The 25685-nt window shown below is 33.8% G+C and overlaps 3 protein-coding genes and 1 long non-coding RNA gene across 6 annotated transcripts; 3 read left to right on the top strand and 1 right to left on the bottom strand.

The window, feature by feature from the left end:
* Positions 1-1767: 1767 nt before the first annotated feature.
* On the bottom strand, positions 1768-3411 carry LOC104705362 (putative CCR4-associated factor 1 homolog 10). 2 transcript variants are annotated; one of them, XM_010421347.3, is made up of 2 exons: positions 3150-3411; positions 1768-3037 (listed from the first exon to the last, which is right to left on the bottom strand). In XM_010421347.3, the coding sequence occupies exon 2, from the start codon at positions 2906-2908 to the stop codon at positions 2075-2077; it is 834 nt and encodes a 277-aa protein (XP_010419649.1). In that variant the 5' UTR covers positions 2909-3037; positions 3150-3411; the 3' UTR covers positions 1768-2074. The 2 variants fall into 2 exon arrangements, with proteins under 2 accessions (XP_010419649.1, XP_010419650.1); XM_010421348.3 differs by having other exon boundaries at positions 1768-3016; positions 3150-3360.
* A 7003-nt stretch (positions 3412-10414) lies between these two features.
* Positions 10415-12819, top strand: LOC104705361 (uncharacterized). Its single transcript, XM_010421346.3, has 6 exons — positions 10415-10717; positions 10868-10941; positions 11042-11093; positions 11315-11401; positions 11505-11560; positions 11860-12819. The coding sequence occupies exons 1-6, from the start codon at positions 10646-10648 to the stop codon at positions 12563-12565; spliced, it is 1047 nt and encodes a 348-aa protein (XP_010419648.1). The 5' UTR covers positions 10415-10645; the 3' UTR covers positions 12566-12819.
* A 1919-nt stretch (positions 12820-14738) lies between these two features.
* LOC104705360 (uncharacterized) lies at positions 14739-16889 on the top strand. Of its 2 annotated transcripts, XR_015563276.1 has the most exons (3): positions 14837-15120; positions 15674-15825; positions 16458-16889. It is a non-coding gene; the product is annotated as an uncharacterized LOC104705360 (long non-coding RNA). The 2 variants fall into 2 exon arrangements; XR_015563275.1 differs by lacking the exon at positions 16458-16889 and having other exon boundaries at positions 14739-15120; positions 15674-16312.
* A 7929-nt stretch (positions 16890-24818) lies between these two features.
* Positions 24819-25685, top strand: LOC147939560 (uncharacterized). The gene has a single exon (XM_087463015.1). It carries the CDS (start codon positions 24819-24821, stop codon positions 25683-25685), a length of 867 nt encoding a protein of 288 aa, XP_087319141.1.

Raw genomic sequence — 25685 nt, 5'->3', positions numbered from 1 at the left:
TTTTCATGTGATTTCGAATAATCTGAAGTGTTTGATGATTTGCACCCTAGTCTATTTATTAGTTCTTTCATGAAATATTTTATTAAGTAATAGTATTAGTAATCTTTATGCACACTTGAATGAACTTTATAATAACTTACACTGTATATGTATCACATGAATTACTAAGGAGATCTTTCCTACTTATAAAATAGTTTAAAAAAACAAAGAAGCATGATGAGAAAGGGTAAGTGAAGACAAGTGGTGCAAGAGAAACACCCCCACATGGATGATTACAAATATAACACTGTTTTGTGTTATCACTAATCAGTAATCACAAATCAACTGAATCTTTTCAATTAGATTTGCTTTGTCTCGTCCAAAATTAGGCAGAAAAAAAAAGTATATTCCAAAATGCACCTTTTTTTTTGTTTTTGGTAACTCCAAAATGCACCTTATTAACCTTACTCTTCGTTTTTTCTTTTGAAGAATAATATTATACATATATCCCTAATCATACTTACTTGCGATTTTTTCGGCAATCAAGTAGACATCAACACACAAAAGAAACTAATAAAAAATAACGTTGGGTGCTTGACAGCTTCTTTTTGGATCCACAAGCATATCATAAGTTCATAACTAATCGTTATAATTAGGGTTTATTTTGCTGGTCTCAAGCAAACTGATGATAAACATGCAAATCTTTGTAGCTTTAGTTTCACCCATTACTTTTTTTCTTTTAAACATAAAAATTAGAATGTTTAGGAATAACAAAGTTTTCAATGAGAACAAGTAAAAAACGACATATGGTAATTGGCCAACCACAAGGTAATAATACCAAATGACTCCATTGCATCATATCTAATAGAAACAATATACATATTTTTCAAACATGTAAGAAAGTGTAATCCATATTTCATATTAGTACAATACAAAATAAACATTGGTTGAAAACATTATCTCACCTCCAAATGGCTAGTAATCAAAAGCCCATACAACCACAAGAAAAGGCCCAAATCAGAATCCCAACGCACAAACAAAACGTTTACACGTGAATAGAGAGAGAGAGAGACTCAGAGAAGCCGTTACAAAGATAGGACCGAGCAAGCAAGTACTGTTTCTTGTCTTCTGTAAGAAAGTCGATTTGATTCTCTGCCACACCTAGACCTACCTAGGTAACGGTGACTGGTACATGTGCCCTATTGCTATTTTTTTAATTCTTTTTCTTTATTTTATGGTGTCGTCGTATTGCTCTATTGAATCATTTTCGTGTATAAAGAACCATTTTCGTCCCATTGTCAAAAGCGTGAAGAAAATGAAATATATAACGTTTTGAGAAACATTTGTATTTATTTATTTCGAGTTCATATATATACCACACGAAATCCACATCTGAGTGGACAAATTTCTTCTTAACAGGCTGGATTTTTTTTTCTTTTTTTCTCCTCTCTGCAATTGAATGAGCTATACGTCTCAATCAGACAATTTATTAATCTTCTGTACCATTTGCGACTCAGATGACGTACTTTGTAACAGGAATAAGAATACTGGCCAACAACAAAAACATTGATTGCAACTTGCAAGTAAGTAGAATGGGCTACTCATTTACCCGTATGATAATAAATTGCCTCTTGCCTCTTGATGTGATCGGCAAAATGGAACATACATAAGTATGACCACATTACCACACCTGTAGAGCAAGTATATTGAACTGCAAGCTGGCACAAGCAAATTCTACAAGAAGACACTGTTCAATTACATTTGCCATTTAGTAAGAAGAACAAGAAAAATTAATAATTGGAGATTATTTTATTTAAATAAACGGGTAGCTGAATTTGATATACATTCAGAAACTCAAACTAAAACAAAGAAAAAACCCCTCAATTTGATCAAAAGGGGTTTTTTTTTTTTCTTTTCCTTCTGAAAACAAAGCAACAAAGACACAACAGTCACTTTCTACACCAATTTGCCAATTTACACAACGACATTTCTAATTGGTCTCACACACTCACAAAGAAGACTAAATCTAATTTGCAGTTCCCTGGAATTTTTTTTTGTAAAAGAAAAGTATCTTTCATTTTTCCCATCTTCTTAATTAAGCAACAGTAGTAGTAGTAGTACCATCTTCCACACCAAGACCATACAAGACACCAGTATATTTCTCAGTCGATCCAGGGAAATAACGTTCCTTAAGCTTCCTAAACGAGCCTAAGGTAAGCAAGCTATCGGACCCAGCTTGATGACATACACCAACTCTCTCCACTCCCATAAGCTCAGCTAGTCTGTTCAACCCTCCAAACAATCCATTACAGAACGTCATCAAGTGCTTAATATCATAAACCGTCGGGAAATAAACATACAGCAGCTTGAAGAAATCAGCCTGCTTTAGAGGCAGCTCCTTACAAGTCAACAGCTTAACCAAATACCCGAAATCATAACCTCCATGGAACGTAACCCACGAGATATCATCGTTCATCACAATCCCAGATGACATCAAAAGCTCACCGAACCTAACCACATCAATACCTTTCTCAACATTCTTCTTGAAATCAATCCCACACTGACGCAACAGCTCGATAGACTCGCTCGCGTAGATGTCCTCACCGATGTTGAACTCACGGAAATTGAACTGCCAGATACAGAACTTATCCGTGCCACATTTGGGTAAGTTACCGTTCTCGTCGGAGAAGGTAAGCCCAACTTGGATCAGTTTCAACAAATCTACGTTTTCCTTGAGAGTCCTGTAGTTAAGATCGTTATTGTACTTAAAAGTAGCAACAGGCTTCAAAACCACACCTGGGAACTCAGTATCCATGGCGATGTAGCTGAATTTGTCGACGATTTCACGGATCAACGCGAATTCTTCAACTAAATTGTAATCCCAAACCTCCCGAATCATAATCGAATCTTCTTTCAAAGTCTCCGCCATTTCTACAAACCCAGATCTGAAAACAAAGCATACGTCGAACTCGGAAGACACGCAGAGAGAGAGAGAGAGAGAGAGAGACTTCGGGTTACGGAGGATCGATCGCTAGATCTGCAAACGAGACCTGCCGATCTGATTAAAGAAGGAAAAAAAAAACGAGAAATCGAATGATTTCAAAATTAATCAAACCCTAAGGTGTAAAACGAAATCGAAATGGAAACGAAGAAGACAATGAAATTTTTACCTGAGAGTTCGCAATACAGATGTAAGGAAACGAACAGATCTAGCAGATTCGAAGAGAGATCTGTGCGTCTGCGAGAGAGAACTTATCGGGTCAACCAAAGAGAGAGAGAGAGAGAGAGAGAGAGAGAGGTTTCAAGTGGTAAAGGCTTTTGGAGACGATGATGATGAAAGTGATAAATAGAGAGAGAGAAGCGATGGAGACAACTGTGTCTGAAGCCTATTTTCTTTCTCAAAACGATGTCGTTTGATGATTGGAAAGGTTCATACGTCGACGTTTTGGTGTGCTTCTTTTTATTACAATTACACTTTATATTTTTTCCGAATAAAGATTTTTATTATATCAATCATTACATTTTGGCCAGTTTACCCCCAATTATTTATTTTATCTGTATTATCCGTTTTCTCTAATAAATTATAATAATTGTGGTATAATTTTATGATAGAGTGTGATATGATGACCAAATTTTTATTAATGAGTACCACGGGAACTCCGTTAGTTTGTAACTTCTATGATTTTTTATTTATTTTTTGCATTATTAACCTACCTTTATTATTTTTGTTTTGGGGTGTGATTAGTTCAAATGCAAAACTGGTATATTATTACAAAAAAATGAATTTCTGGTAAATAAAAAGTAAATCCTAAAAAAGGTTAATAGTTTTGATTAGTTAATTACATCATAATCTTATCGTTGTTGTACCGAGTGTTACTTTATAAAAATAGTATTAAAAACGGTCAATTTTCCTATTTCGATATTTTAACTAATATTTCTAATTTTTTTAACTAATTTAGTATTGTTTACTATTTTTCTTTCAGTTAGCTTTTTACTCGTTTTGGGTTACTAGTAAAATTTAATAGATTGTTTTTTTATATACTGCTAATTGATTTTTTTTTATTAATTGCAAGTGAAAACATTATATTCTATCAACAAGTTGTATAGTAATAATATTGATAGTAGTATATGATTCTAGACTTAAATGGTTATAATTATGATATTTTTTTAATATGAAGAACCTGTAGGAGAAGATGTACAAACTAAATTGTATATTGAATGTTGTCTCGAAATTCATAATTTTAACAAAATTGTCTTACCTTCATGACAAACAACACTAGCCTATTTTTGCAATTGAGCTAGATGATAAAATATAAACCTTAAAACATTCTTGTCCATATGGATTGTCTTGCAAAAAAAAAAAAAAAATGCAAGAATACAATGTTTGATTTCTTCCCATATATTAGCTCTTCAATTTTGGATTTGCTTCCTCATGTAGCATTTTCTGCTATTTTAATCAAAACAAAATATTTGTTAGTATATTTGGTAAAGCTAAACAAAGTTATTGTAAGTATAATATTATTGACTTTAGATCTTCTATTTCTACCTTTCAAGTGCCCCATTATATTACTGAAATTATATTTTTTTTTCCACATATTACTGAAATTATATAACCAGGGAGCTGACGTTTGATAGAGGTACATGCATCACTTGCATACATAATGACTTCCAAATCATCTTCGTTCATGTATACAAGGAACCATTTTAGATTTATAAATAAAATTTTCCTAACTTTCACAAACGTAATCTATTTTTTCTTCTTAAATATATTTCATCGAAAGATTCTCCAACTCATCAAACGCAGACCAACAAAATGTACAGAAAAAGAAAAGACAATTAATTTACAAGGAAGAATAAGGACTAATGGGATATTGATTCTAATTATTATGACGGAGTCAAGGCATCATCGTGCCTCCCACTTGACCTAAAGCATTATCCGTGGCTTTGTAATAATTAAATTCGTATTTCTAACATAATCTAGTAGTATATGTATGTGAATTTATATAAATTAATGGTAAATGGTGAACTTGTTTTCTAAAAAAATATAAATAATGTCAACGCACAAAATACTAGATGATGGTTCCATCATCAGACCATTTTCTTGAGAAAGTTCTGTTGGAATCCAACATATCAAAATCAAAGATTCTGCTTGATTGTGATTAATTATAGTATATACAAAAAATAATGCTTAATTGGTTCCCTCGAAAAAGACTTGTCAATTGGTAATTGCTTGGTCGCCTAAATACAGTGTAATCTTTATATTTTATTAAAAATCTTCGTCTAGTACTGATTATGCCCCGCAAAATCGCTAGACCCATCCTATCCGTCTCGATTAATGACTAATCCCCACCTAACATCGATTATCTAATTATGCCCGTATAAATTAAGAGTTTATGATGTTTCACAGGAAAAATGGCTTTTTCATACCTGGACAAAGCTCATGTGTTCGATTCATACATCGGACTATGGCCTGTGCGTTAAAATACATTGACTTTAGAAAATAAGAACTACATACCTCAACTATTGTTTTTGTGCTAACATATACAAAAACATGATTAATTAGTAACTCTGTTAATTTCTCCGTTAAGCCAATCTGACGTGGAATCCATGTGTGAAGGTAGAAGCAAACGACGTCGTTTTTGTTTATTAGCAATGACCTCCTAAATCCTCATATATAAGTTTGTGGCTAGTTTGTTACAAGATCACAATACCAAACAAAGAGCCACCTTCTTGAGTAACTTTTAAAAGGTAATAACAATGGCTATGAATTTGTAAATTGTAATCCCTCATGACTGTTGTTTTTAAAAGTCAAACTGCAACCAAGGAGTGACTTGAAAAAGCTCACACAAAAAAAAAAAAAAAATCTGAAAAAGGTACGCCCTTTCGTCTTTGTCTGATCCTTCATCGAATTCGTCAATTTCACTTGGCAAAAGCTGAAACCTTTTGGGGTACCCAATGGATCGAAACCAAAGACCCATAAGCATTTATAGATTCATTAGGCGAAGAACTCATCGTAATCATCAGACCTGTCTCGATTTGTATGTTCCCGGTTTTTTTTTTTTTTTTTTTTTTTAAAATGTTCACCATTGTTCTTCTGGTCTGTACCTAAACTCCGACTCTTCTTCTTCCTCCTCCGCCTCTTTCTCCTCCATAGCCACCGCAGCTTACGCCCAGAGCGATTCGGAGTCCTCATGGAACAAATTCGTAAGTGCCTTTTTGAATTCACTCGTCTTCATCGCTGCAATCACTGTTGCAACGTTCGTTCTCGTGCTTCTCAGCTTTCATCGTTTTAGGAAACTTAGGTGGAGAAATCATAGTTTTATTGGTCGATCGTTTTAGATTTCCGATTGATTGCATCACGTTTCTGATACTTCTATTCAATTTCTCCGTCGTTGGTTTCTTCGCTGTGTTCATGTCGAAGTTTTCGATTTTGGTCACTCAAGGTTACTTCGTAATCATCAGACCACTCTCAAATAAACCAAAACGACGTCGTTTGCTTCTACCTTCACACGTCAGATTGGCTTAACGGAGAAATTAACAAAGTTACTAATTAATCATGTTTTTGTATATGTTAGCACAAAAACAATAGTTGAGGTATGTAGTTCTTATTTTCTAAAGTCAATGTATTTTAACGCACAGGCCATAGTCCGATGTATGAATCGAACACATGGGCTTTGTTCAGGTATGAAAAAGCCGTTTTCCATGTTTTACAATAACTAATGTACACAATTTTAATGAAAATCATTAAATTTTCTTTAAAATTATGTTTTTATTTGTTTACCGTAATTTTAAAGACAATACTATAGTTTTATATTTTATTTGATATTTGTTTTTAACATAAACAAAATTATTCATATATTTGATACTATATATTTGTATTTTATTATTAATTTAATAAAATAATCTTAAAACTAGTCCCCGATTAATCCCCGTTTAATCTCCGATTTTTTCGCTAAGCGCTAGGCCCAGCCCAACCGCCCGACTAGCACCTAGCGATTTCTAAAACAAAATATTTTAGTAACCAAAACCCGAAAAATGACTAAAATGTTGTTGACAACAGAAAATAAAATGTCACTACTAGCTATATGTCTCATCTCAGTATATGTCTCGTTCCTTATAAGTTTAATACATGTGTCCTTTTCTCGAGTATCCACAATTGCAAATGTCATAGTATACTAGACATATATTGAACTAACTCAAGCTTAAGACCTTATTATATAAATCTTGGTTCTTAAAGTTAGCAACTCACTGGATCGTGACACGTATTTATTTTAACGATTAGAGATCAAAGTTAAAAACTCACCAGATCGTGACACGTGTCAATTTTAATGATTAAATATCAAAGTTAGTAACTCATCATATCGTGACACATGTCAATTTTAACGATCAGAAATCACAGTTTTCAAGCTCCGTAAAACATAGCATAAGATAATTGTAATGTTATTATATTTAAAAAAATACTAAGATAAGTATACTATGTGACATCCATATCAAAGTTTCACTGTTACAAAGATTCTCAACCACTACAAGGTAAAATAAATATATTATGTGCCATCCATATTTGATCGTATAATTATAGTATATAACCTAACACATTAAAATTTATGTTTTTGTTTGCACGAAAAAACAAATAAATAAATTTTATGTCTCTATGGTTAGCCAATTTCGGACACTGAGTACTACAACAAGATTTGTGAAGGCACATGCGAAAAAAACGAAGATCATGATGAACTAATTAGCAGTCTTAAGAAAAAAGCTTGAATTGAAGTCTGAACTAATATTTTATTATATTAAAAATTTAATTATATAAAGTTGGGTTTTCAAATTAGCAATTAACATAATCATAACACGTGTCAAGTACACTGATGAGATGTTGACACGTGTCAAAAAATTCTTATTTTTCAAAACAGCTAATTAAGAAAATAACATTAAATCAAAATAAAATTTACATATTTATATCAAAAAAAATCTAAATCAAAAAGGAAAATTAACAAAACTAATCTATTTTCCATTGTACGTTACTTATATTATACATGTTTTCTCAATAAAATTTTGATATGTATAAACAAAAAAGTAATTCACTAAGCATGTATATTATTTAATAAATAAATAGTGAATAACAAATTTAAAAAGAATAACATAAGTCATGTCAAAAGAATTATTTTGTTTGAAACATAATATGACAGCTAATTAAGAAAATAACATTATATCTACATAACATTACATGTTTATATTGAAAGCTTTGATCTTTGATTTTTTTTTCTGATATAATTTGTCGATATATTGCGTGGGTCTTTGATTTGTGCGGGGTTTTTAATGGAAGCTATCAGATGCAATGAAATGAAATCGAAGTATATAATGCCCGCTAATTTAATCGAGGATAGGAACACTGATGGGGGTTCCAAGATTCTACAGTTAGTAGCATTATAAGTTTGGAAGAAGATGTTTGCACAAAAAAAAAAAAGTTTGGAAGATAAGCCAGTGATTTATGTTTCCGGTCAAAATTTAGAGTGTTCTTTTATGAATAATGTTGATGATTTTGGTATTGAAACAACAGCTGCTTAATTGATTAATTGAGAAGCGGTTTCAAATTTGGGAAGTTGGAACGGTATACCGTTTTAAAATTGGTTTCAAACCGGATTTATGTGGTTTTCTACCGGATTAGGTTCGTAAACCGTTTAAACCAGGTATATGGAGAAATATATTAGAACTTTTGATTCGGGCAAAAATAAGTTGAGAATTTATGATTCGAGAATATTTGAGACGAGGTCATAGCTTTAAGTTGTTTTGGTACAAGTAGATACTTCTGAAGAGTAAATAGGTCGTTAATCTTTAACGTGATTATGACATATGACATGTTTTGTATTGTGTATAAAGTTTCTATTTTGTATATCTGAATTATCTAAGACTTTATATATACCATCCTAATTATAATTTTCAAATTTTTTATTTTTATTATATTATATTAATTTTCTTTCAATTTCTCAACTATATTGGATTAGTCATAAAATCATTGTAGTCGAGTAGATAATTTTCACCAGTTATTCATCTAAAATTTTTTTGGAGTAAATAAAACTTCATGGTTAAAGAAATTATGTCACAAAACAATTTTAGTAATTATAAGATCTATAATTACGCCAAAATGAAAGTAAAGCAATATAAAATTTGTTTAATTTGTTTAGGAGACATTTTATAGGTATTGATAAAGAGCATACTTTAACAATAAAATAATTTTGGGTGTAAAAACATATTTTTAATGGTAAAACATAGAGTAAAATTATACGTGATTACTTATTCGATGTTGCTTTGATGAATTTGTTGCATGTAAAATATGTTGTGGATAAGTTGTGAAAGGTTTTTGAAATTTGACAATAATAATATTTATAATGATGAGTATTTGGCAAAAGTTTCAGTGGGATATAATTTAGCTTTAGATTATTGTAATAATTGTTATAATATATTGAAAATATATAAATATAAATAAATGTATGACGGTAAATACAAATATTCTCTAACTTAAATTATTTATATATTTACTTTAGGAAATAAAATTTCTTTATATATTTTCAAAAAATTGTTTAAGATTTAAGATTTATTTTTTTCAACAATTTTTCAACCCGCATGATGTGCCGATCCTTATCTAGTTGATCTATATAAATCAGTTTTATTATGTCTGATAATTTATATATAAGATTTATCTATATAATTTATAAGAATTTTACGTAGATAAATTTTATAATGTCACGTGTACATATAGTTTAGTTTGACTAAAACGTGCAACGCCTAATATTTATTTAATTTTATAAAAAATTTTAACTATCTTAAACTTATTTGAGTCGCTTCTATTTTTTTTTTAAATTGAATGTAAAATAATTCAAACTCAAAAAACTGTTTTACAATGACTTTGACTTTTGTGTTAATGTGTCTGAAAAAAAAATCAGAGAGACTATTGATCGATAATACTACAGCTTTTCTTGTTCTTGTTCTTGTGAGACTCTTGCGAACTTGACAACTTGACAAAAAATTGAATATCATTTTTCCACAATGTTCTGGTTTGCGATCAAATTTGTGGTTTAGATGTGTACTTGAGCATCACCTAGTTATCTAGAAACACCATACTAGGATATATATATATATTGGACTAACTCACACTTGCAAATATCCTCAAACTTGAGTTGATCTATATAAAAACACTTTTTCAAATAGAAAAGAAAAAGAGTTGATCTTTATAATCAGCAGTTCAGAACAATACATTGCAACTGGGTGCTTAAAGATAGAAACACAACTCAATACATTGCAACTGGGGTGCTTAAAGATAGAAACACATCTCGCTGTGAACAAGGGAAACAGACCAAAAGTAGGAAAGAAACAAAACATGTGGACGTGAGTGGTAATTCCTAATATATGTGAAACCACGTGTCGTCTTTTTAACGTTGGTTGGGGTTGGCAACGCTCCTTTACCCTTCAGGGGGAAAAATCACAAATGAAAAATAATAATCAGAAATAACAAATCACACCCCTTCGTACCCTAAATATAATCCCAACTTTCACTGCTCCTTTCTTCTTCACTTCTTCATCTCCACACAAAATCTCTCTCTCTCTGCCCTGTAAGAAAAAAAAACACTGATTCCTTCTTCTTCTCCCTCTTCTTCTTGCCTGAAAGAAGATGGTTGATTCGAAGAAGAGGCTTACCTCTGCCTCGAAAAACACCAGACCCTCTCTAAGCCGTTCCGCTAAGGTTTCCCCCTACACCAACCCGCTTCTTCTTTGGGTTTTTTTTTTTTTTTTTTGTTGGTTCTGAATTTTACTGAATAAATAAAATAGGGTTTTAATTTCTATGCGAATTTTGCTCTAAAGTATCAAACTTTTTTTTTTTTTTGTTGACTAGGTCTCTGTTGGTCAAGAGTATGGAGAAGGTCTTGTGGGCTCGAAGATTAGAGTCTGGTGGCCTATTGACCGCAAGTGAGTGCTCGATTTTGTGTGTTGACTAAAATTAGGGTTCTCTTTTTTTTTAAGTACCTTTGTGTTGAATGAATCCTTACAGATCTCTTTGAATTGGCAGATTCTATCAAGGATTGGTGGATGCTTTTGTCCCTTCTAAGAAGAAACATCGGGTAAATCTGATTGTTTCTGCTTGAATCTGGATTTGTTTCATATATACTCTTTCTTTGGGGTTTTGAATTGCGTATCCATGTAATGAAATGTTGATAACTAAATCTGCATTGAATGATTTTTGAGTGGTGGATCTACTTTAATTAGGGGAATTCAATTGTAATTAGATTATGTTTCATTTAATGATTTTACTCTCTATTACATTGTTATTCTATGATAATAGATTTTGTATGCGGACGGAGAGGTTGAGATTTTGGATATGAATAAGGAGAGGTGGGAGTTGATTGATGAAGAAGATGATGATGATGAGGTAGCGATCTAGCTTGAGAGTGTTTTTTTTTATCATCATTTATTGTCCTTTTGCCGTTGTATGTCTCAAGTGTTTAATGGTGTTTTTTTTTTTTTTTTTTCAGATCTCCCTACCGGATGTATCTGCTGATGAGAGTTCCGAGGAGGATACTCCGGAACCGTAAGTGTTCCTTTATAATGTTGGTTGGTTATTATAGATCCATGTGTTGTTCTATTGGGTTGATACTGATTGCTTATACTTCCTGTGTTGCTCATTCTTAAAAAAACTCAGTAGTAAGTTACTCTTTAGTGATCTTTGTTGCATCTGTTTAAAACTCTTTACAGGCACAGTTATAGACGCCTGATCTCTGCTTCACACGTTATGAAGTGGAATTTATAATAATATAGAGGGAGCTATAGCGGTTATAGTATATTTGTCTTGCTTTGTCGAAGATCTAATGACCTTTATTGTGTTTACAGCAAGGCGAAAACCAAATCTGGTGAGCTATCTGATGATAGTGAAGAAGAAGAAGAAGAAGTGAAACCAAGAAGCGGTGTGAAGAAAGCTGAAAAATCGAAAGATGTTGTGAAGAAGTTTGAGAAAAATGGCAAGATGGGTGATATTGGTGGTAAGATTGTAGCAGCAGCCTCTCGCATGAGTGGAAGGACCCAAAGCAAGCAGAATGGTCATGACAAAGAGAAAGCAAAAGCTGTGGAATCCAGCAAGAAGGTTTCTGAATCGAAGAATCTGAAACAGAAAAGGCCTTCGTCTTCATCAGGGGCTGTCAATGCCAAAGTGAAAAAACCGAGGACTTCCTTGGAGAAGAACAAAAGCAGCTACTCTGGTGGAGAGGATACTGGTGATGATGATGATACATCTGATGATGAGGTGAAGCCTAAGGTCTTGAAACCTAGCAAGAAGGTTCCTGTATCAAAGAGCCGAAAACAGAAAAGGCCCTCATCTTCATCAGGGGCTGCCAGTGCCAAAGGGAAAAAGCAGAGGACCGCTTCGAAGAAGAAGATTAAGAGCAATGATTCCGATGGTGAGGAAGGGGGTGATGATGATGCTGATGAGGCCAAGCTCTTGGTGAGTGTTTTGACGAAATCTCCAGAGGGGAAGAAGGAGAAAGAGGGAGGAGAAGACAGTTCGGGAAATGAAACCGAAGTGGAAGAAGAGTCGTCTTAGTCACAGCCAGGCCAAAGACTAGGATATCTCGCGGTGGTTCTTTAACGGCAGCTACCGTAGTAGACAGCTTATGGTTTCTTTTTAAATTATACAGTGAACTCCTATTTTGGAAAATGCAGGGTTTTTAGGCTATGTTGCTTACAAAATGTGTAGCCAAATTGCATTGGGGTTGGAAAGCTAATTTATTGAACTATGAATATGAATGAGTGTTAATCTCACTCTTTGATATGAAATATATTCACTTTTCAGACAAAGCCGAATTTAATAGTTATCATATGATCTGGGTTGCTCACAAGAAAGAGATGTAAGCGATATATCATCAACTCACTTTGATAACCCAATAGCCAATATGTCTTCCAGAAGTTAGGATCGATGGGAAACTAATATTGAAATGTTAATGTTGTCCTAATCTATATCAAGAAAGTTCAGTTTCAATCAAATAAGTACAACTTCTAGATCTGAAACTGTGAACGACGTTGGTGAACAGCTTTGTTTCGTACTGTTGTACTAATTACCAGGGGTTCTGTCTCTGTTAAAAGAAAGACTTTTTGGCCTTCAAAACGATTATGTACGATGACGTTGTTTGATAAAAGCAAACGGTTCAGCGTATTTAGAGTACACTGTTAAACAACACATGCGCGCAGACGATCTCATATTAAAATGTAGAACCAGGTAGTACTATTAGAACTTGCGTCGGATTGCAAAGAGCCAAAGAACAAAAGCGCAAAGCGCTTTTTATTACGGGGTTTATTGGGAATGAAAGGGTTTTTTTTTATAGTATTAAAAAATGGCAAGAAATTAATAAATACTTCTAAAAATAAAGTATGCATCCTCAGTTTCTATTCTCTCTTGATTATCAGAATTCTATGGAACCTGGAACCAACAATTTCTAAGCTAGTTCTTTGGTTTTGTTTTTTTTTTGTTTTTTTTTTGGCAAACAGCTAGTTCTTTGTTTGGAAATCAATTTAATGAAAATCGAATTTAAACAAAAAAAAAAAAAATTAAGGTTAGAACATCATAGTTGCGGACAAACATATTTACGGTTGACATAAAACATTGTGGTGTAAGTTTCGTTTTGGTACAACAGTTGTAAGAATTAAAATGTAGAAGATTACATTATTAATTATGTTTATGCGAACATTTTAAACCCTATAGTAATATTAATTAGGAAATTAAAAGACAATTATATAAGATTTTTGGATAACTAATCAAATATCTTGCTGCATCATCTTCTTACTATATCACTAAATAATTATTCGTAAATTTGTGTAAATTGTATTCCAACGTTATAATAGCACCACCAACTAATTTCAACTACTAACTGCATGTCTACTAGAAATGTCTATTTCGAGAGCTGTATATATTACTAACCGATACATTTTTGTTATGAATTTTTTTCCAAGATAGGCATTCATAAAAACTATCATAAGTTTAAAGAGAATCTCTAGTTGATTCTAGCGAATACAAGATACTTCGGTATCGATAGTACTTTATATAGATACATATATCAGGATAATTTGTTTCCGACCCTTATCGCATTACCCGGTTCATTACCCAAAAATGAACATGCCACTGAATAGTATATCTGTATCCGGTCCTATCTTTTGGTTGAACGGAAAGAAAACGTGTTTATTAATTAGTGGGCACCAAAAACCCTGCCACGCCACTTACCCATTCAAAGCTACGACAATAATTATATTTATACCGCAGCACTAATTACATCAACTACAACACTTTAACTTTTCTCTAATCATTGTGTGGTTAACTTGAAACAAAAAAATAATAATTTGTGAACCAAGCACACAACAGTTTAAAGTTTTAAACCGTGATACAAATTAAGAATATAAGGTTAACCAGAATTAACCTTACAAGATTAAAAAAGAGATAAGATAAGAGAAGAGACGGATGATGATGCGTGTGTAACTCTCTGTAATGAGCACTGAGTTAAAAAAGAAAAAAAAAAAAAGATAGTAAGCAGATAAGACGGCAAAGAGACGGAACTGGAACAAAAAGACACATCCAACGGCTCATAACATCTCTCAAGTCAAATCCTGGCCTTTGATTGCGACACGTTTCTCTCTCCGACAAACCATAACCAAGCGTTTTGTTATCCGTACTTTTTTCTCTCCTTCATCTCTGTTTTCACCTTTTTTTTTCTCTTCTTCTTCTTCCTAATCTTTAATGTTTTCGGATTCAGCCTTTATACATTCTAGGGTTTTTTTTTTATAAAAAAATTTCTCTATATAATCTCTTCTTTGTTTTGATATATGTAGAGAGAGAATGAGGCAGCCGACACATGTATGCTTTGCATGAAAGGGAGAGAGAGAGAGATTTAATTAAGCTTGTTTTATTAAATTTTCAAGCTGCAATTTTGAGTTTTATCTCCTTTACCTTTGTCTCTAGATTCAGTTCCTTTAAAAAAAAAAAAACTAAAGCTGGGAGAATCAGAGATGAAACCCTAATTGCAGTGTCCGTACTTAGATTTATACTTTCCTTTTATGGATTCATCGATCAAGTCTTTGTTAGTTGCTGTTTATCCCCAGATTTGATTTCAAGTACCTTCGATCTGTACTTGTGTCTTTCTCTTTTTTTTTTTTAATCTTTTTTTTTCATCGGTTTCTGGACTAAATGTCTTTTTGTTTGTTTTGTTTTGAAAAACATATTTCATGCTTATATATTATAATCAGATAAATTATGTGCGTGTATATATATGTTGATGGGGGAAAAGAAGTTTACAGAAGAGAGTGAGCACACAAAGGGGAAGTTGTATAAACTTTGTGTATATGGTTTGCTTTTGCGTGCTCACTCTCTTTCTGTCATAACTTCTCCTTCATGAATCTTCCTTATACGATTGTTTTAGCTAGTCATTTTTTGTTCATATCTGTCTTGTGCATACCAAAATTATGCATATATATGTGTGAATATGTAGACTATTAGGAATAGATTAAGTTGTCATAGGTATCTCATATATATAGAATTATATTTGATGCTTATATTCAATTGGTTAAGATTTTGTTGATCCATCGTGGTTAGAGGAATATGATGTACGCATTCTTAAGTAAATTATATGTTGTTATCATTTGAAACAAACATTTTTTTTTTTTGCAGACTCTAGCACATATGAATTGTCTCAAGGCTCAACTTCAAAAGGTGAGTGAAAGTTATGCAGATTGTACTTGAATCCATGGAATCAGATTGGTTTTAATGGAGAAAAAGTTTGGAGTTGATGTGCTCAAAATCATGGGCATTGTAGTTTTCATGTAAGTTATGTGAATATTTATGATTCTAAAGTCTTTAATAGATATGTGCAATCAAAAGGGATAATCAGTTAAAGATATATAAGTGGAAGTCATCAAAGAAAAATCTTGGGTTTGATGACTGAGTATAGGAGCTTATCTCCGATCGTTGTGGCAAAGAAAATGATTATTGTGTAGCAAAGGAAAACTAGTATGAGCTTTTGATTATTCTATACCGCTAATTAAGTTCTAGTTGGGCCTTGACCAAAATATTAGATGAATAGTTGAATAGTGGCAAATTGGAATAGTCAGATGCTTGGATAAGGGAAAACACTTTACCTAGAGTTTTGTAAAATAATCATAAAATTTCTTGAACTGGTTATAGTAAATTAGTAATGTTTCATTTCTTTTTCTAGATATATATTTAGTTCATTCATTGTGGAATCATTTGTCGAAATTGTGAGTATTTACTTTGGTATCTATGTTGGAATAAGATTATACTGTTTGAGCATTTAATCTCTCTCCCTCTATATACGTGTGTGCAGTAATCTGTATGCATATACAACTGTTGACGTTTTTCATAGGTATAATGACTCACATATGTGTTAAAAGGATAAATATGGATATCCATTTTGTTTTCTCGTGTATTTGTTCAGAGGACGGAAACAAGAACACTCTGTAAATTTTGGAATGTGTTATGAAAGAAGTATTGTCATCTTTGTGTCCAATTGTGTACATTGTGGCGCAGCATAAACCTACAAGCCCCTTTGATTTCCCATTGTTCTTCATCTCATCTTTTGATTCTTCTTTTGATATTGTGTTTACACTTTCTGTGCCAGTTTGTTGCAAACTCCTTTACATATATATAGTAACCTATTCAATGTCAAGATAAATTAAATTTAATAGGTAGTGGAAATTGCAAGTTTAGGAGTATTCGATATTATCAGTGGGATATGTTTGTGGCATGTTGTCTCTAGCCACTTGAGCTTGTTCGTTGTACCAACTTCTTTTTCTTTTCATTAACTAGTATGATATCAGTTTGTTTCCGCATATCAGTTATAACAAAAATTGATCTTTGGATACGTCAATCGCCCCGTGCACTAGAATCCATTTTTTCTACAACGGCCGGTGGGAATGGGATTAAATTGGGAGGTATACCCACATGTCTTTGAAAGTAGAGTACCATTGTCGAGCATGAGAATCGAGTCTTTTTTTTTGGTTCCGTAGATACTAAGTGATAAACATAAATTTCCAGTTAACCGTCTCATCAATCACCATCTCAAAGAAACATAAGAGTGCATATCATGTGAAGATTCAAAACTAAGTCACAGATATCATAATGTGAAGGTTCAACTCTAAGTCGTATTAGTATGTACAACTCTAAGTCGTATATATAATATATACAACTGGATGGATCTTGTAAACTAAGCCGGGTGGATCTTGTGAACCAAGCCGACTATTTCATATATTCATTGTTTAAAATATTTATTGTTATTAAGATCGCAACGCACGTGTCTAGACTCCGACATGTTTAGAAATCAGATCACATGAATAAAAAATCTTGCCCTAGAATGTAGAAGAATCTAGTTATCTAGTAGTAGAAAATGGTGAAAAAAGAAAGTTACATAGTCTTTAGAAAAAGAGGTAAAAGGTCACTAATTTCTATCGAAGGAAAAACAAATTTAAAACCTGATTCTTTTTGTGTGTTTTTGTTTTCTTCCAGAAAAATGCAATCGGAAGAATAATTTTACAACAGTACTACTACAACATAGCAATAAATGTTAGGCTAGAAAGAAAAAAAAGTTTAGCAGAATTGTTGTAAAACATTTAGAGTGGATTTCCATAATCGGCCTCTTTAGTGTTTATGTTCTGTATGGCCCATAGGCCCATAAGACTAAGTCCGACTAGGTTTAGGATTTGCCTTTACTATATATATGTAACCTCTATTCGATTCTAAAGATAATAACAAGAGATTTACAACCTTCGATTCACTAGTTTCATAACACGTTATCAGCACGAAGCTCTAAAGCCAGCTGGAAAAACCCTAACCCTAAAACCTTAAACCGCCGCCTCACGTAACTCCTTGTTCGTCAAAGCTCGGCGATAGTTCAAACTCTCGGCGATCGGTTCCTGTTCGTGAATAGTTTGTGATCAATCCTCGTTCGTGGTCCAGTTCTGTTCGTGATCAAATTTTTATTCATAACTTGTTCGAGGTTCGAGGTCAATCCCTGTTCGTGGTCAAGCTTCAGTTCGTGATCAAGTTCTGTTTGAGACTAGTCTGAGGTTCATGATCAAAATCAAGGTATATCCGAGGTCTTTAGCTCCTGGATCAATTCTAGTCAATCCCAAACGGTGTAAGGTAAATAATCAAACCTTATTAGAACCTATGAAATCGAATCTGATCTTAAAATCTAATGGAACCCTAAAATCTACAAGTACACAATCAACAAACAAAACCCTAAGCTTTTAGACCCTAAAACCCGAAATCTTAAAAACTCTAAAATCGATTTGCTGTGAGGTTTAGGGCTGCTTAGATTGTTTGAAAATCGAACCAATTATGATATGTTTAAAATCCGGTTGTGTTTGATTGTTTGTTTGGTGCATGAAAATCTTAGAACTTAAACCCTAAAATCGAAAATATTAATCTGTTTGTTCTAAGTTTAAATTCCGATTGTTCTTGATTGTTTGTTTAAAATCAAAACCCTAAAATCCTAATTAAAATCGGAATATTAGAGAAATTCTATTTTCCTAGACTTTGTGTTTATCCTGTTTTAAGAAAAAGGAAATTTTATCTAAGAAAAGGAAAATTGCTAAAACCTGAAATTGTGCATATTTCATGTTCATACTAGAACTTGTCTAGGACTGTTTTCATGCATAAATAGGCCACAAAATTATGTGATAAAACAAGACATTATCCACAAAAATAATCGGCATGTTTCGGTCTTAAATACCGCATATCCCAAACGAAAATAAATCCATGGTTCGGTCTTAAATACCGCATGGCCTAGACTAAAACAATTGGCATGGTTCGGTCTTAAATACCGCATGTCCTAAGATTAAAATAATTGCATGGTTCGGTCTTAAATACCGCATGACAATAATCAGGTGCATGTTTTGTATTGTATAATGGGCATTAAATACTAAGATTAACCTGAAATCAAAGGACCTATGTGAGTGAATTGAGAATGATAGTGATTGCACTGAAAATAGATATAAGGCGATCTTACATATACGCCATGATCTTGCTGAGAGTCTCAAGAACCAATACCTTACGATAGAGAATCTTCTTGAGCTGTGGACAGAGTTGAAAAACAGATATGGACACCAAAAGACGGTGCTCCTACCAAAGGTTCAATTTGATTGGAAAAACCTAAGGATCTAGGACTACAAATCCGTGGATGAGTATAACTCAGAGCTATTTAAGATAGTCTCAATCCTAAGGTTATGTGGTAAGGAGGTTACTGAGGAAGACTTGCTAGAGAAGACATTCTCAACCTTTCACACCAATAACATACTGCTTCAGCAACAATATCGTGAAAGGGGTTTCAAAACTTATGCAAGTCTCATCTCTTGTTTGCTGCTTGCTGAGCAAAACAATGAGTTGTTGCTAATAAACAGTGCAATGAGACCTCCTGGTTCTGCCCCATTACCGGAAGCCCACAACGTCGATTTGACATGGCAAAGAAAAACCTTAAAGAACCCTAAAGAGCCAAAAGAGACTAAAGAGCCTAACTATGTCCATAGGGACAAGTGTGGTTGTGGCCATGGGAGAAGTGGACGTGGTGGTCCTGGTCGTGGGACCTATCAAGGACACAATTTTGGTGGTCAAGGCCGTGGAAACCGATTCGGCTTCGGCCAGGGTCGGGGTAGAGGCCGCAGGCAATTTAAACCGCAATATAAGATCAAGTCCACTTGCCATAGATGTGGTATGGAGAACCACTGGATAAAGACATGCATAACTCCTAAGCACTTTGTTGATCTCTATTAAGAGAGTTTGAAAAGGAATCCAGAAACTAACCTGGTTCATCTCGATGGTGAAGAAGATTTCAACCATGAGAATGATGACCAATTGGATTATAAGACTTCAGATTGTCTAGGAGAAGATAATTAAATTTAAAATTGTCTTGATTTAATTTTTATGTTTTATGCTTTGAATTTTATTGAATTATGATTTTGGTTTAAATTCAATTTTATTATTACCTTTAAATATGCATTTGTTATGCTTTTATGGCTAAAACATAATTCTTGTCCATATTGAGAAATGGCTGAGGACAAGAATATAATTGTGGTGGATAGTGGATCAAGTCACACAATTTTGAATGATAAGAGATATTTTGCATAATCTCATTTTGAAAAATGCCAATATTAGCAAAATAGCGGGTATAACAAGTTTTATTGAAGGCTACGGCCAGGCACACATTTGTTTGAATGGTTTACATGTTGAAACTAATGGTGAAGGAAACCAAGAGTTCCTATACATTATTAAAATCACCCAAGGATATAAGAAAATCCTAAGAGACTATACCCGCATTATTTACTGGTTTTTACCATGCCAAGATTAATATGATAGAGGCTAATTTAGCAATGAACAAGATGTTCAATGAACTATTCACTTTATGGCATGACCGGCTTGGCCATCCGGGTTCTAACATGATGCGTATGCTGATATTAAATTCAAATGGGCACACTCTTAAAAAGAGAAGAGTTATTCTTAAAATCTCACGTGTATAGCATGTACACAAGAGAAACTCATTATAAGGTCATCACCAGGAAAAGTAATTAAAGAGATTTTCCACTTAAAACTATACGTCTAGATAATGCTGGTGAATTTACATCCCAAGCGTTTAATAAATGATGTATGTCCATGGGGGGAAGTGTGGAACACCCTGTGGAAAATGTCCATACACAAAATGGATTAGCTGAATTCTTCATTAAACGGATCCAATTGATTGCTCAACCATTACTCCTAAGGTCGAAGCTTCCTGTGTCGGCTTGGGGACACGCAGTAATACATGCAACATAGTTTATACGCATCAGACCATCTAGTGAGAATAAATATTCGTCATCCCAATTATTAACGGGTCATGAGCCAGACATATCCCATCTAAAATATTCGGGTGTGCCGTTTATGTACCGATTGCATCATCACATAAAATACAGATGGGACTTCAAAGGAGGATGGGAATATATGTTGGATATGATTCTCCCACCATTATTAAGTATCTTGAGCCAACTACGGGTGATTTATTTAAGGCCAGATACGCGGATTGTCAGTTTGCTGAATCCGAATTTCTTTTGTTGAGTGGAGAGAATAACAAGCTGGTCAAAGAGATATCATGGAATCAAACATCCTTAAATTGGCAAGATCCTCGGACTCTAGCATGTGATGCAGAGGTGCAAAAGATTATACATTTACAAAAGCTAGTTATTCAATTGCCAGATTCTTTTGCTGACCCAAAGAGAGTAACAAAATCGTACATACCAGCTTGTAATGCACCAGTACGTATTGATGTTCAGAAGGAACACAATAATCAAGTTGCTACAGAGTCTAAGGCTCGTTTGAAACAAGGTAGACCGTTAGGTTCCAAAGATAAGAACCCTCGGAAATCTAAGAAAGGTGCAAAACAAACCGAGGTTAAGGAAATTATAGACATGGCCGCGGCAAATCCTAAGGTACCAAATGAGGTTTGAGACGCTGAACCTCAAGGACCTGAAGGTATTGATAATAATGAGATCTCAATCAATTATATCATGTCTAGAATAAAATGAAACCGTAAGAATGTCGACATTGATGAAGTATTTGCATATAAGGTAACACTTGAGATAAATGAGGGTCATGAACCCACGTCTATATTAGAGTGCACTCAAAGTAAAGATTGGCTAAAATGGAAAGAAACCATTGACGTAGAGTTAAACTCTTTAAAGAAGAGGAATGTGTTTGATCCGATCTTAAGGACACCATTCGATAGAAAGCCAGTTGGACATAAGTGGGTCTTTGTAAGAAAGAGAAATGAGAATAATGAAATCGTGTGATATAAGGCACGACTTGTAGCACAAGGATTCTCTCAAAGACCATGAATAGATTATGAAGAGACATACTCCCCCCTGTGATGAATGCAACGACTTTTAGATATCTAAGAAGTCTGACTATAAGAGAAAAACTGGATTTGCGGTTAATGAATGTTTTAACCGCATATTTATATGGTCCACTGGAAAATAAAATTTATATGAGATTACCAGAGGGTATTGAGCTGAAAGATAAGAGTGGTTCTCGAGAACAATACTGCATAAGGCTGAACAAATCCCTTTTTGGACTGAACCAAAGTGGGAGAATGTGGTACAAAGATTAAGTGAGTACCTATCTAAGGAAGACTATAAGAATGATCCCATCAGTCCATGTATTTTTATAAAGAATTTTGCAAACAAGGGGTTTGTAATAATAGCAGTCTATGTGGATGATTTAAACATCCTTGGAACCTCTGGTGAAATTGCCCAAACAATAGAATATCTCAAGAAAGAATTTGAAATGAAAGACCTAGGTAAGACTAAGTTCTGTTTGGGAATGCAGCTTGAGTACATAGATAATGGAATCTTTGTGCATCAAATGGCATATACTGAAAAGGTACTCAAAAGGTTTAATATGGACCAAGCTCACCCATTGACCAGCCCAATGGTTGTGAGGAGCCTTGACTTGGATAAAGATCTATTTAGTCCAAAGAAGGACGATAAAGAAGTTCTCGGTCCTGAAGTGCCATACCTCAGTGCTATAGGAGCGTTAATGTTCTTGGCTAGCCACACTAAACCAGACATAAGTTTTGCCGTGAACCTCCTAGCAAGATTTAGTTATTGTCTGACCCAAAGGCATTGGAACGGTATCAAACATATACTGCGTTACCTACAAGGAACGACAGATTTGGGTTTGTTTTATACTAACTACAACAAAGAAGGTTTAGTTGGTCTTGCTGATGTAGGTTACTTATCGGATCCACACAACTGAAGGTCTCAAACCGGTTATGTTTTTACACACGGTGGTACAGCAATCTCGTGGCGCTCTATGAAGCAAAGTATTGTGGCCACTTCGTCTAATCATGCGGAGATCTTAGCAATTCATGAAGCCGGACGTGAGTGTGTTTGGTTGAGGTCAATGACTCAACATATCAGGACAGATTGTGGCATGATCGACGATAAGGAAGCAACAGTCATATACGAAGACAATACGGCCAAGGAAGGAAACCCAAGTTCTTCTTCACACATGAACTACAAAAGGCCGGAGAAGTTCAAGTGGTGCAAATTCAATCATGCGACAACTCAGCCGATCTCTTCACTAAAGCATTACCGACAACGACATTTAAGAAGCTCATGCACCAGATTGGAATGCGGAGACTTAAGGACTTTAGGGATGCTTAGAACAGGGGGAGCAATGCATGCTGTACTTTTTTTCTTTCACCATGGTTTTGTCCCACTGGGTTTTCCTGGTAAGGTTTTAATGAGGCATCACCCCCAAGTGTATTGCACTGATCCCTTAGCATCGGCACGGTTATGTCATCCAAAGGGGAGTGTTGTAAAACACTTGGAGTGGATTTCCATAACCGACCTCTTTAATGTTTATGTTCTGTACGGTCCATAGACCCATAAGACTAAGTCCGGTTTAGGTTTAGGCTTTGTCTTTACTATATATATGTAACCTCTATTCAATTCTAAAGATAATAACATGTACAATCTTCCATTCTCTAGTTTCATAACAAGAATTTGTTTTTGAGATATTTAGAATCAACACTTGTCCAGTCACAGAACTAACGCACTTGCGACAGGTCGTCGGCCTTATTTGACCATTTTGTCACACATTGTCACGTGAAAAAAAAAACAATAATGGCAGTGTTTACCCAAAATAATATTCAGAAGCAATTATACAAGAAAATTAAATTAACCGATAATTATCGACAGCAAAAATTATCGTTCACCAGTCACCACCATGTGTTAAAAAGTGTTTACCCAAAATAATATTCAGAAGCAACTATACAAAAAAACTAGATTAAGATTGGCACTAAAACACAGATTAAAATTCATTTTATTTATATTGTAGTTTTTTCTATATTTTTTTGATAAAATATTATGCAATAAAATCATATGCTAAATATGATGACTTGAAAAAGACACTTATTTTGTGAATTTGGTTTTTAAAAAGCAAGTTATTATATTATGAGTAATTTAATATATTGTTATATTTTTTGTTATAATATACTTGGTTTTTTGAAATTCTTTCATATTATAGTGACATATTATTGATATTGCTATAACAAACCAATTTAGAGTGTTTATATTTTCCAACTTTAATATCAAGTTTCAATATTTCAAAAACATTTCAAAATAAATTATTTAAAGTTTATTATATTATATAAAACTAAAAAAATTCAACAAAAAGTTCGAAATTGATTTTAAGTATTCAAATTTTGACTCGTTACTCATTAAATTTTTCAAATCAATAGATATTATTTTTAAAAAATAATATTAACAAAAATTGAATATTTTGTATATTGAATCATTTATATTTTTTTATGATATTATTTTTAAAAAATAATACTAACAAAAATTGAATATTTTGTATATTGAATCATTTATATATTAAAAAAAAATTCAACTTATGGTATATTCAGAAATAAAACTACCTTTTAATTATAAGAAATAATATGATAATTTATTTGTTTCACAAAATAGACTCATATATAAAAATGAGAGGTGAAGTATAATAATAATTAACAAATTAATATGTTAAGTTAGATATCAAAAAATTTTATTTGATGAATAATTTAATAAAGGAAATTAATATGCTAAGTTAGATGATATCAAATGATTCTTTAGAATATTCTCTTGGAACCAGTCATAACCATCGATGATGAGGTGTTGAAGGCCATGAATGGGTTGTGGAAGAGGTGTATCATTGTGAGGTGTTAGGGCGTAACGTGTCTGTCGCGGTCCTAAACTAGAAACTGAGAGAGTTCTGGCAGCCGGTGGGTGCAATGACCGTTTTGGATCTGCCTCGACAGTTCTTCATGATTCGTTTTGCTATGGAGGAGGAGTATATGGTAGCGATTACTGGAGGACCATGGAAAGCTTTCGGTAGTTGCCTTCTTGTGCAAGATTGGTCCCCTGATTTTGACCCATTACGTGGCGAGATTGTGACGACACCAGTTTGGGTACGTCTCGCACATTTACCGGTGAACTTTTATCATAGGAGAATCTTGTGGGCAATTGCTGAAGGGTTGGGTAAACCTCTTAAAGTGGATTTAACAACCCTGAGTTTTGAGCGAGCTCGATTTGCTAGGGTGTGTGTGGAGGTTAATCTAAAGAAACCACTTAAAGGTACAGTGGTGGTGAATGGAGAACGGTATTTTGTCTCCTATGAGGGACTTACGAATATCTGTTCTGGCTGTGGAATGTACGGACATTTGGTTCACGGGTGTCCGAAGTTAGCCCATGAGAGCAATATGGTGGTCAATCACCCGAGTACAGAAGTAGTCTTGAGCCCTCGAAACTCATCGGATGGAGGTGCTGCGAGTAAGTCAGTGCATGGTTTCACGTTGGTGAAATCAGGAGGAAGAAAATCGTATGCTCCGACGAATAGAGTGGTGTTTGCGGCAGGAGGATCAGGATCGGGAGCGAGGCATCGTGATCCGGTTCGGGGAGCAAAATCCGGGAATATTCCCCTAGCCAACAGTTTTGGAAGGTTAGAAGCAGATTTGGCATCCCATGATTCATGGAAAGAAGTAGTTAATAGTGAAGAGAATAAGGAAAATGAGGATACCTTGAATCAATTAGGGGCAGAGAGGAGTAATGGGCAAGGCAAAGGAGTGATGCTTGCTAAAAAAGTCGAGAAGAATAAATAA

This window comes from Camelina sativa, chromosome 8, assembly GCF_030686135.1.
Source record: "Camelina sativa cultivar CO46 ecotype springtype chromosome 8, ASM3068613v1".
NCBI classification, from domain to species: domain Eukaryota; kingdom Viridiplantae; phylum Streptophyta; class Magnoliopsida; order Brassicales; family Brassicaceae; genus Camelina; species Camelina sativa.
The sequence above is the reverse complement of the archived record's forward strand: the minus strand, read 5'-3'. Positions and strand labels throughout refer to the sequence as shown.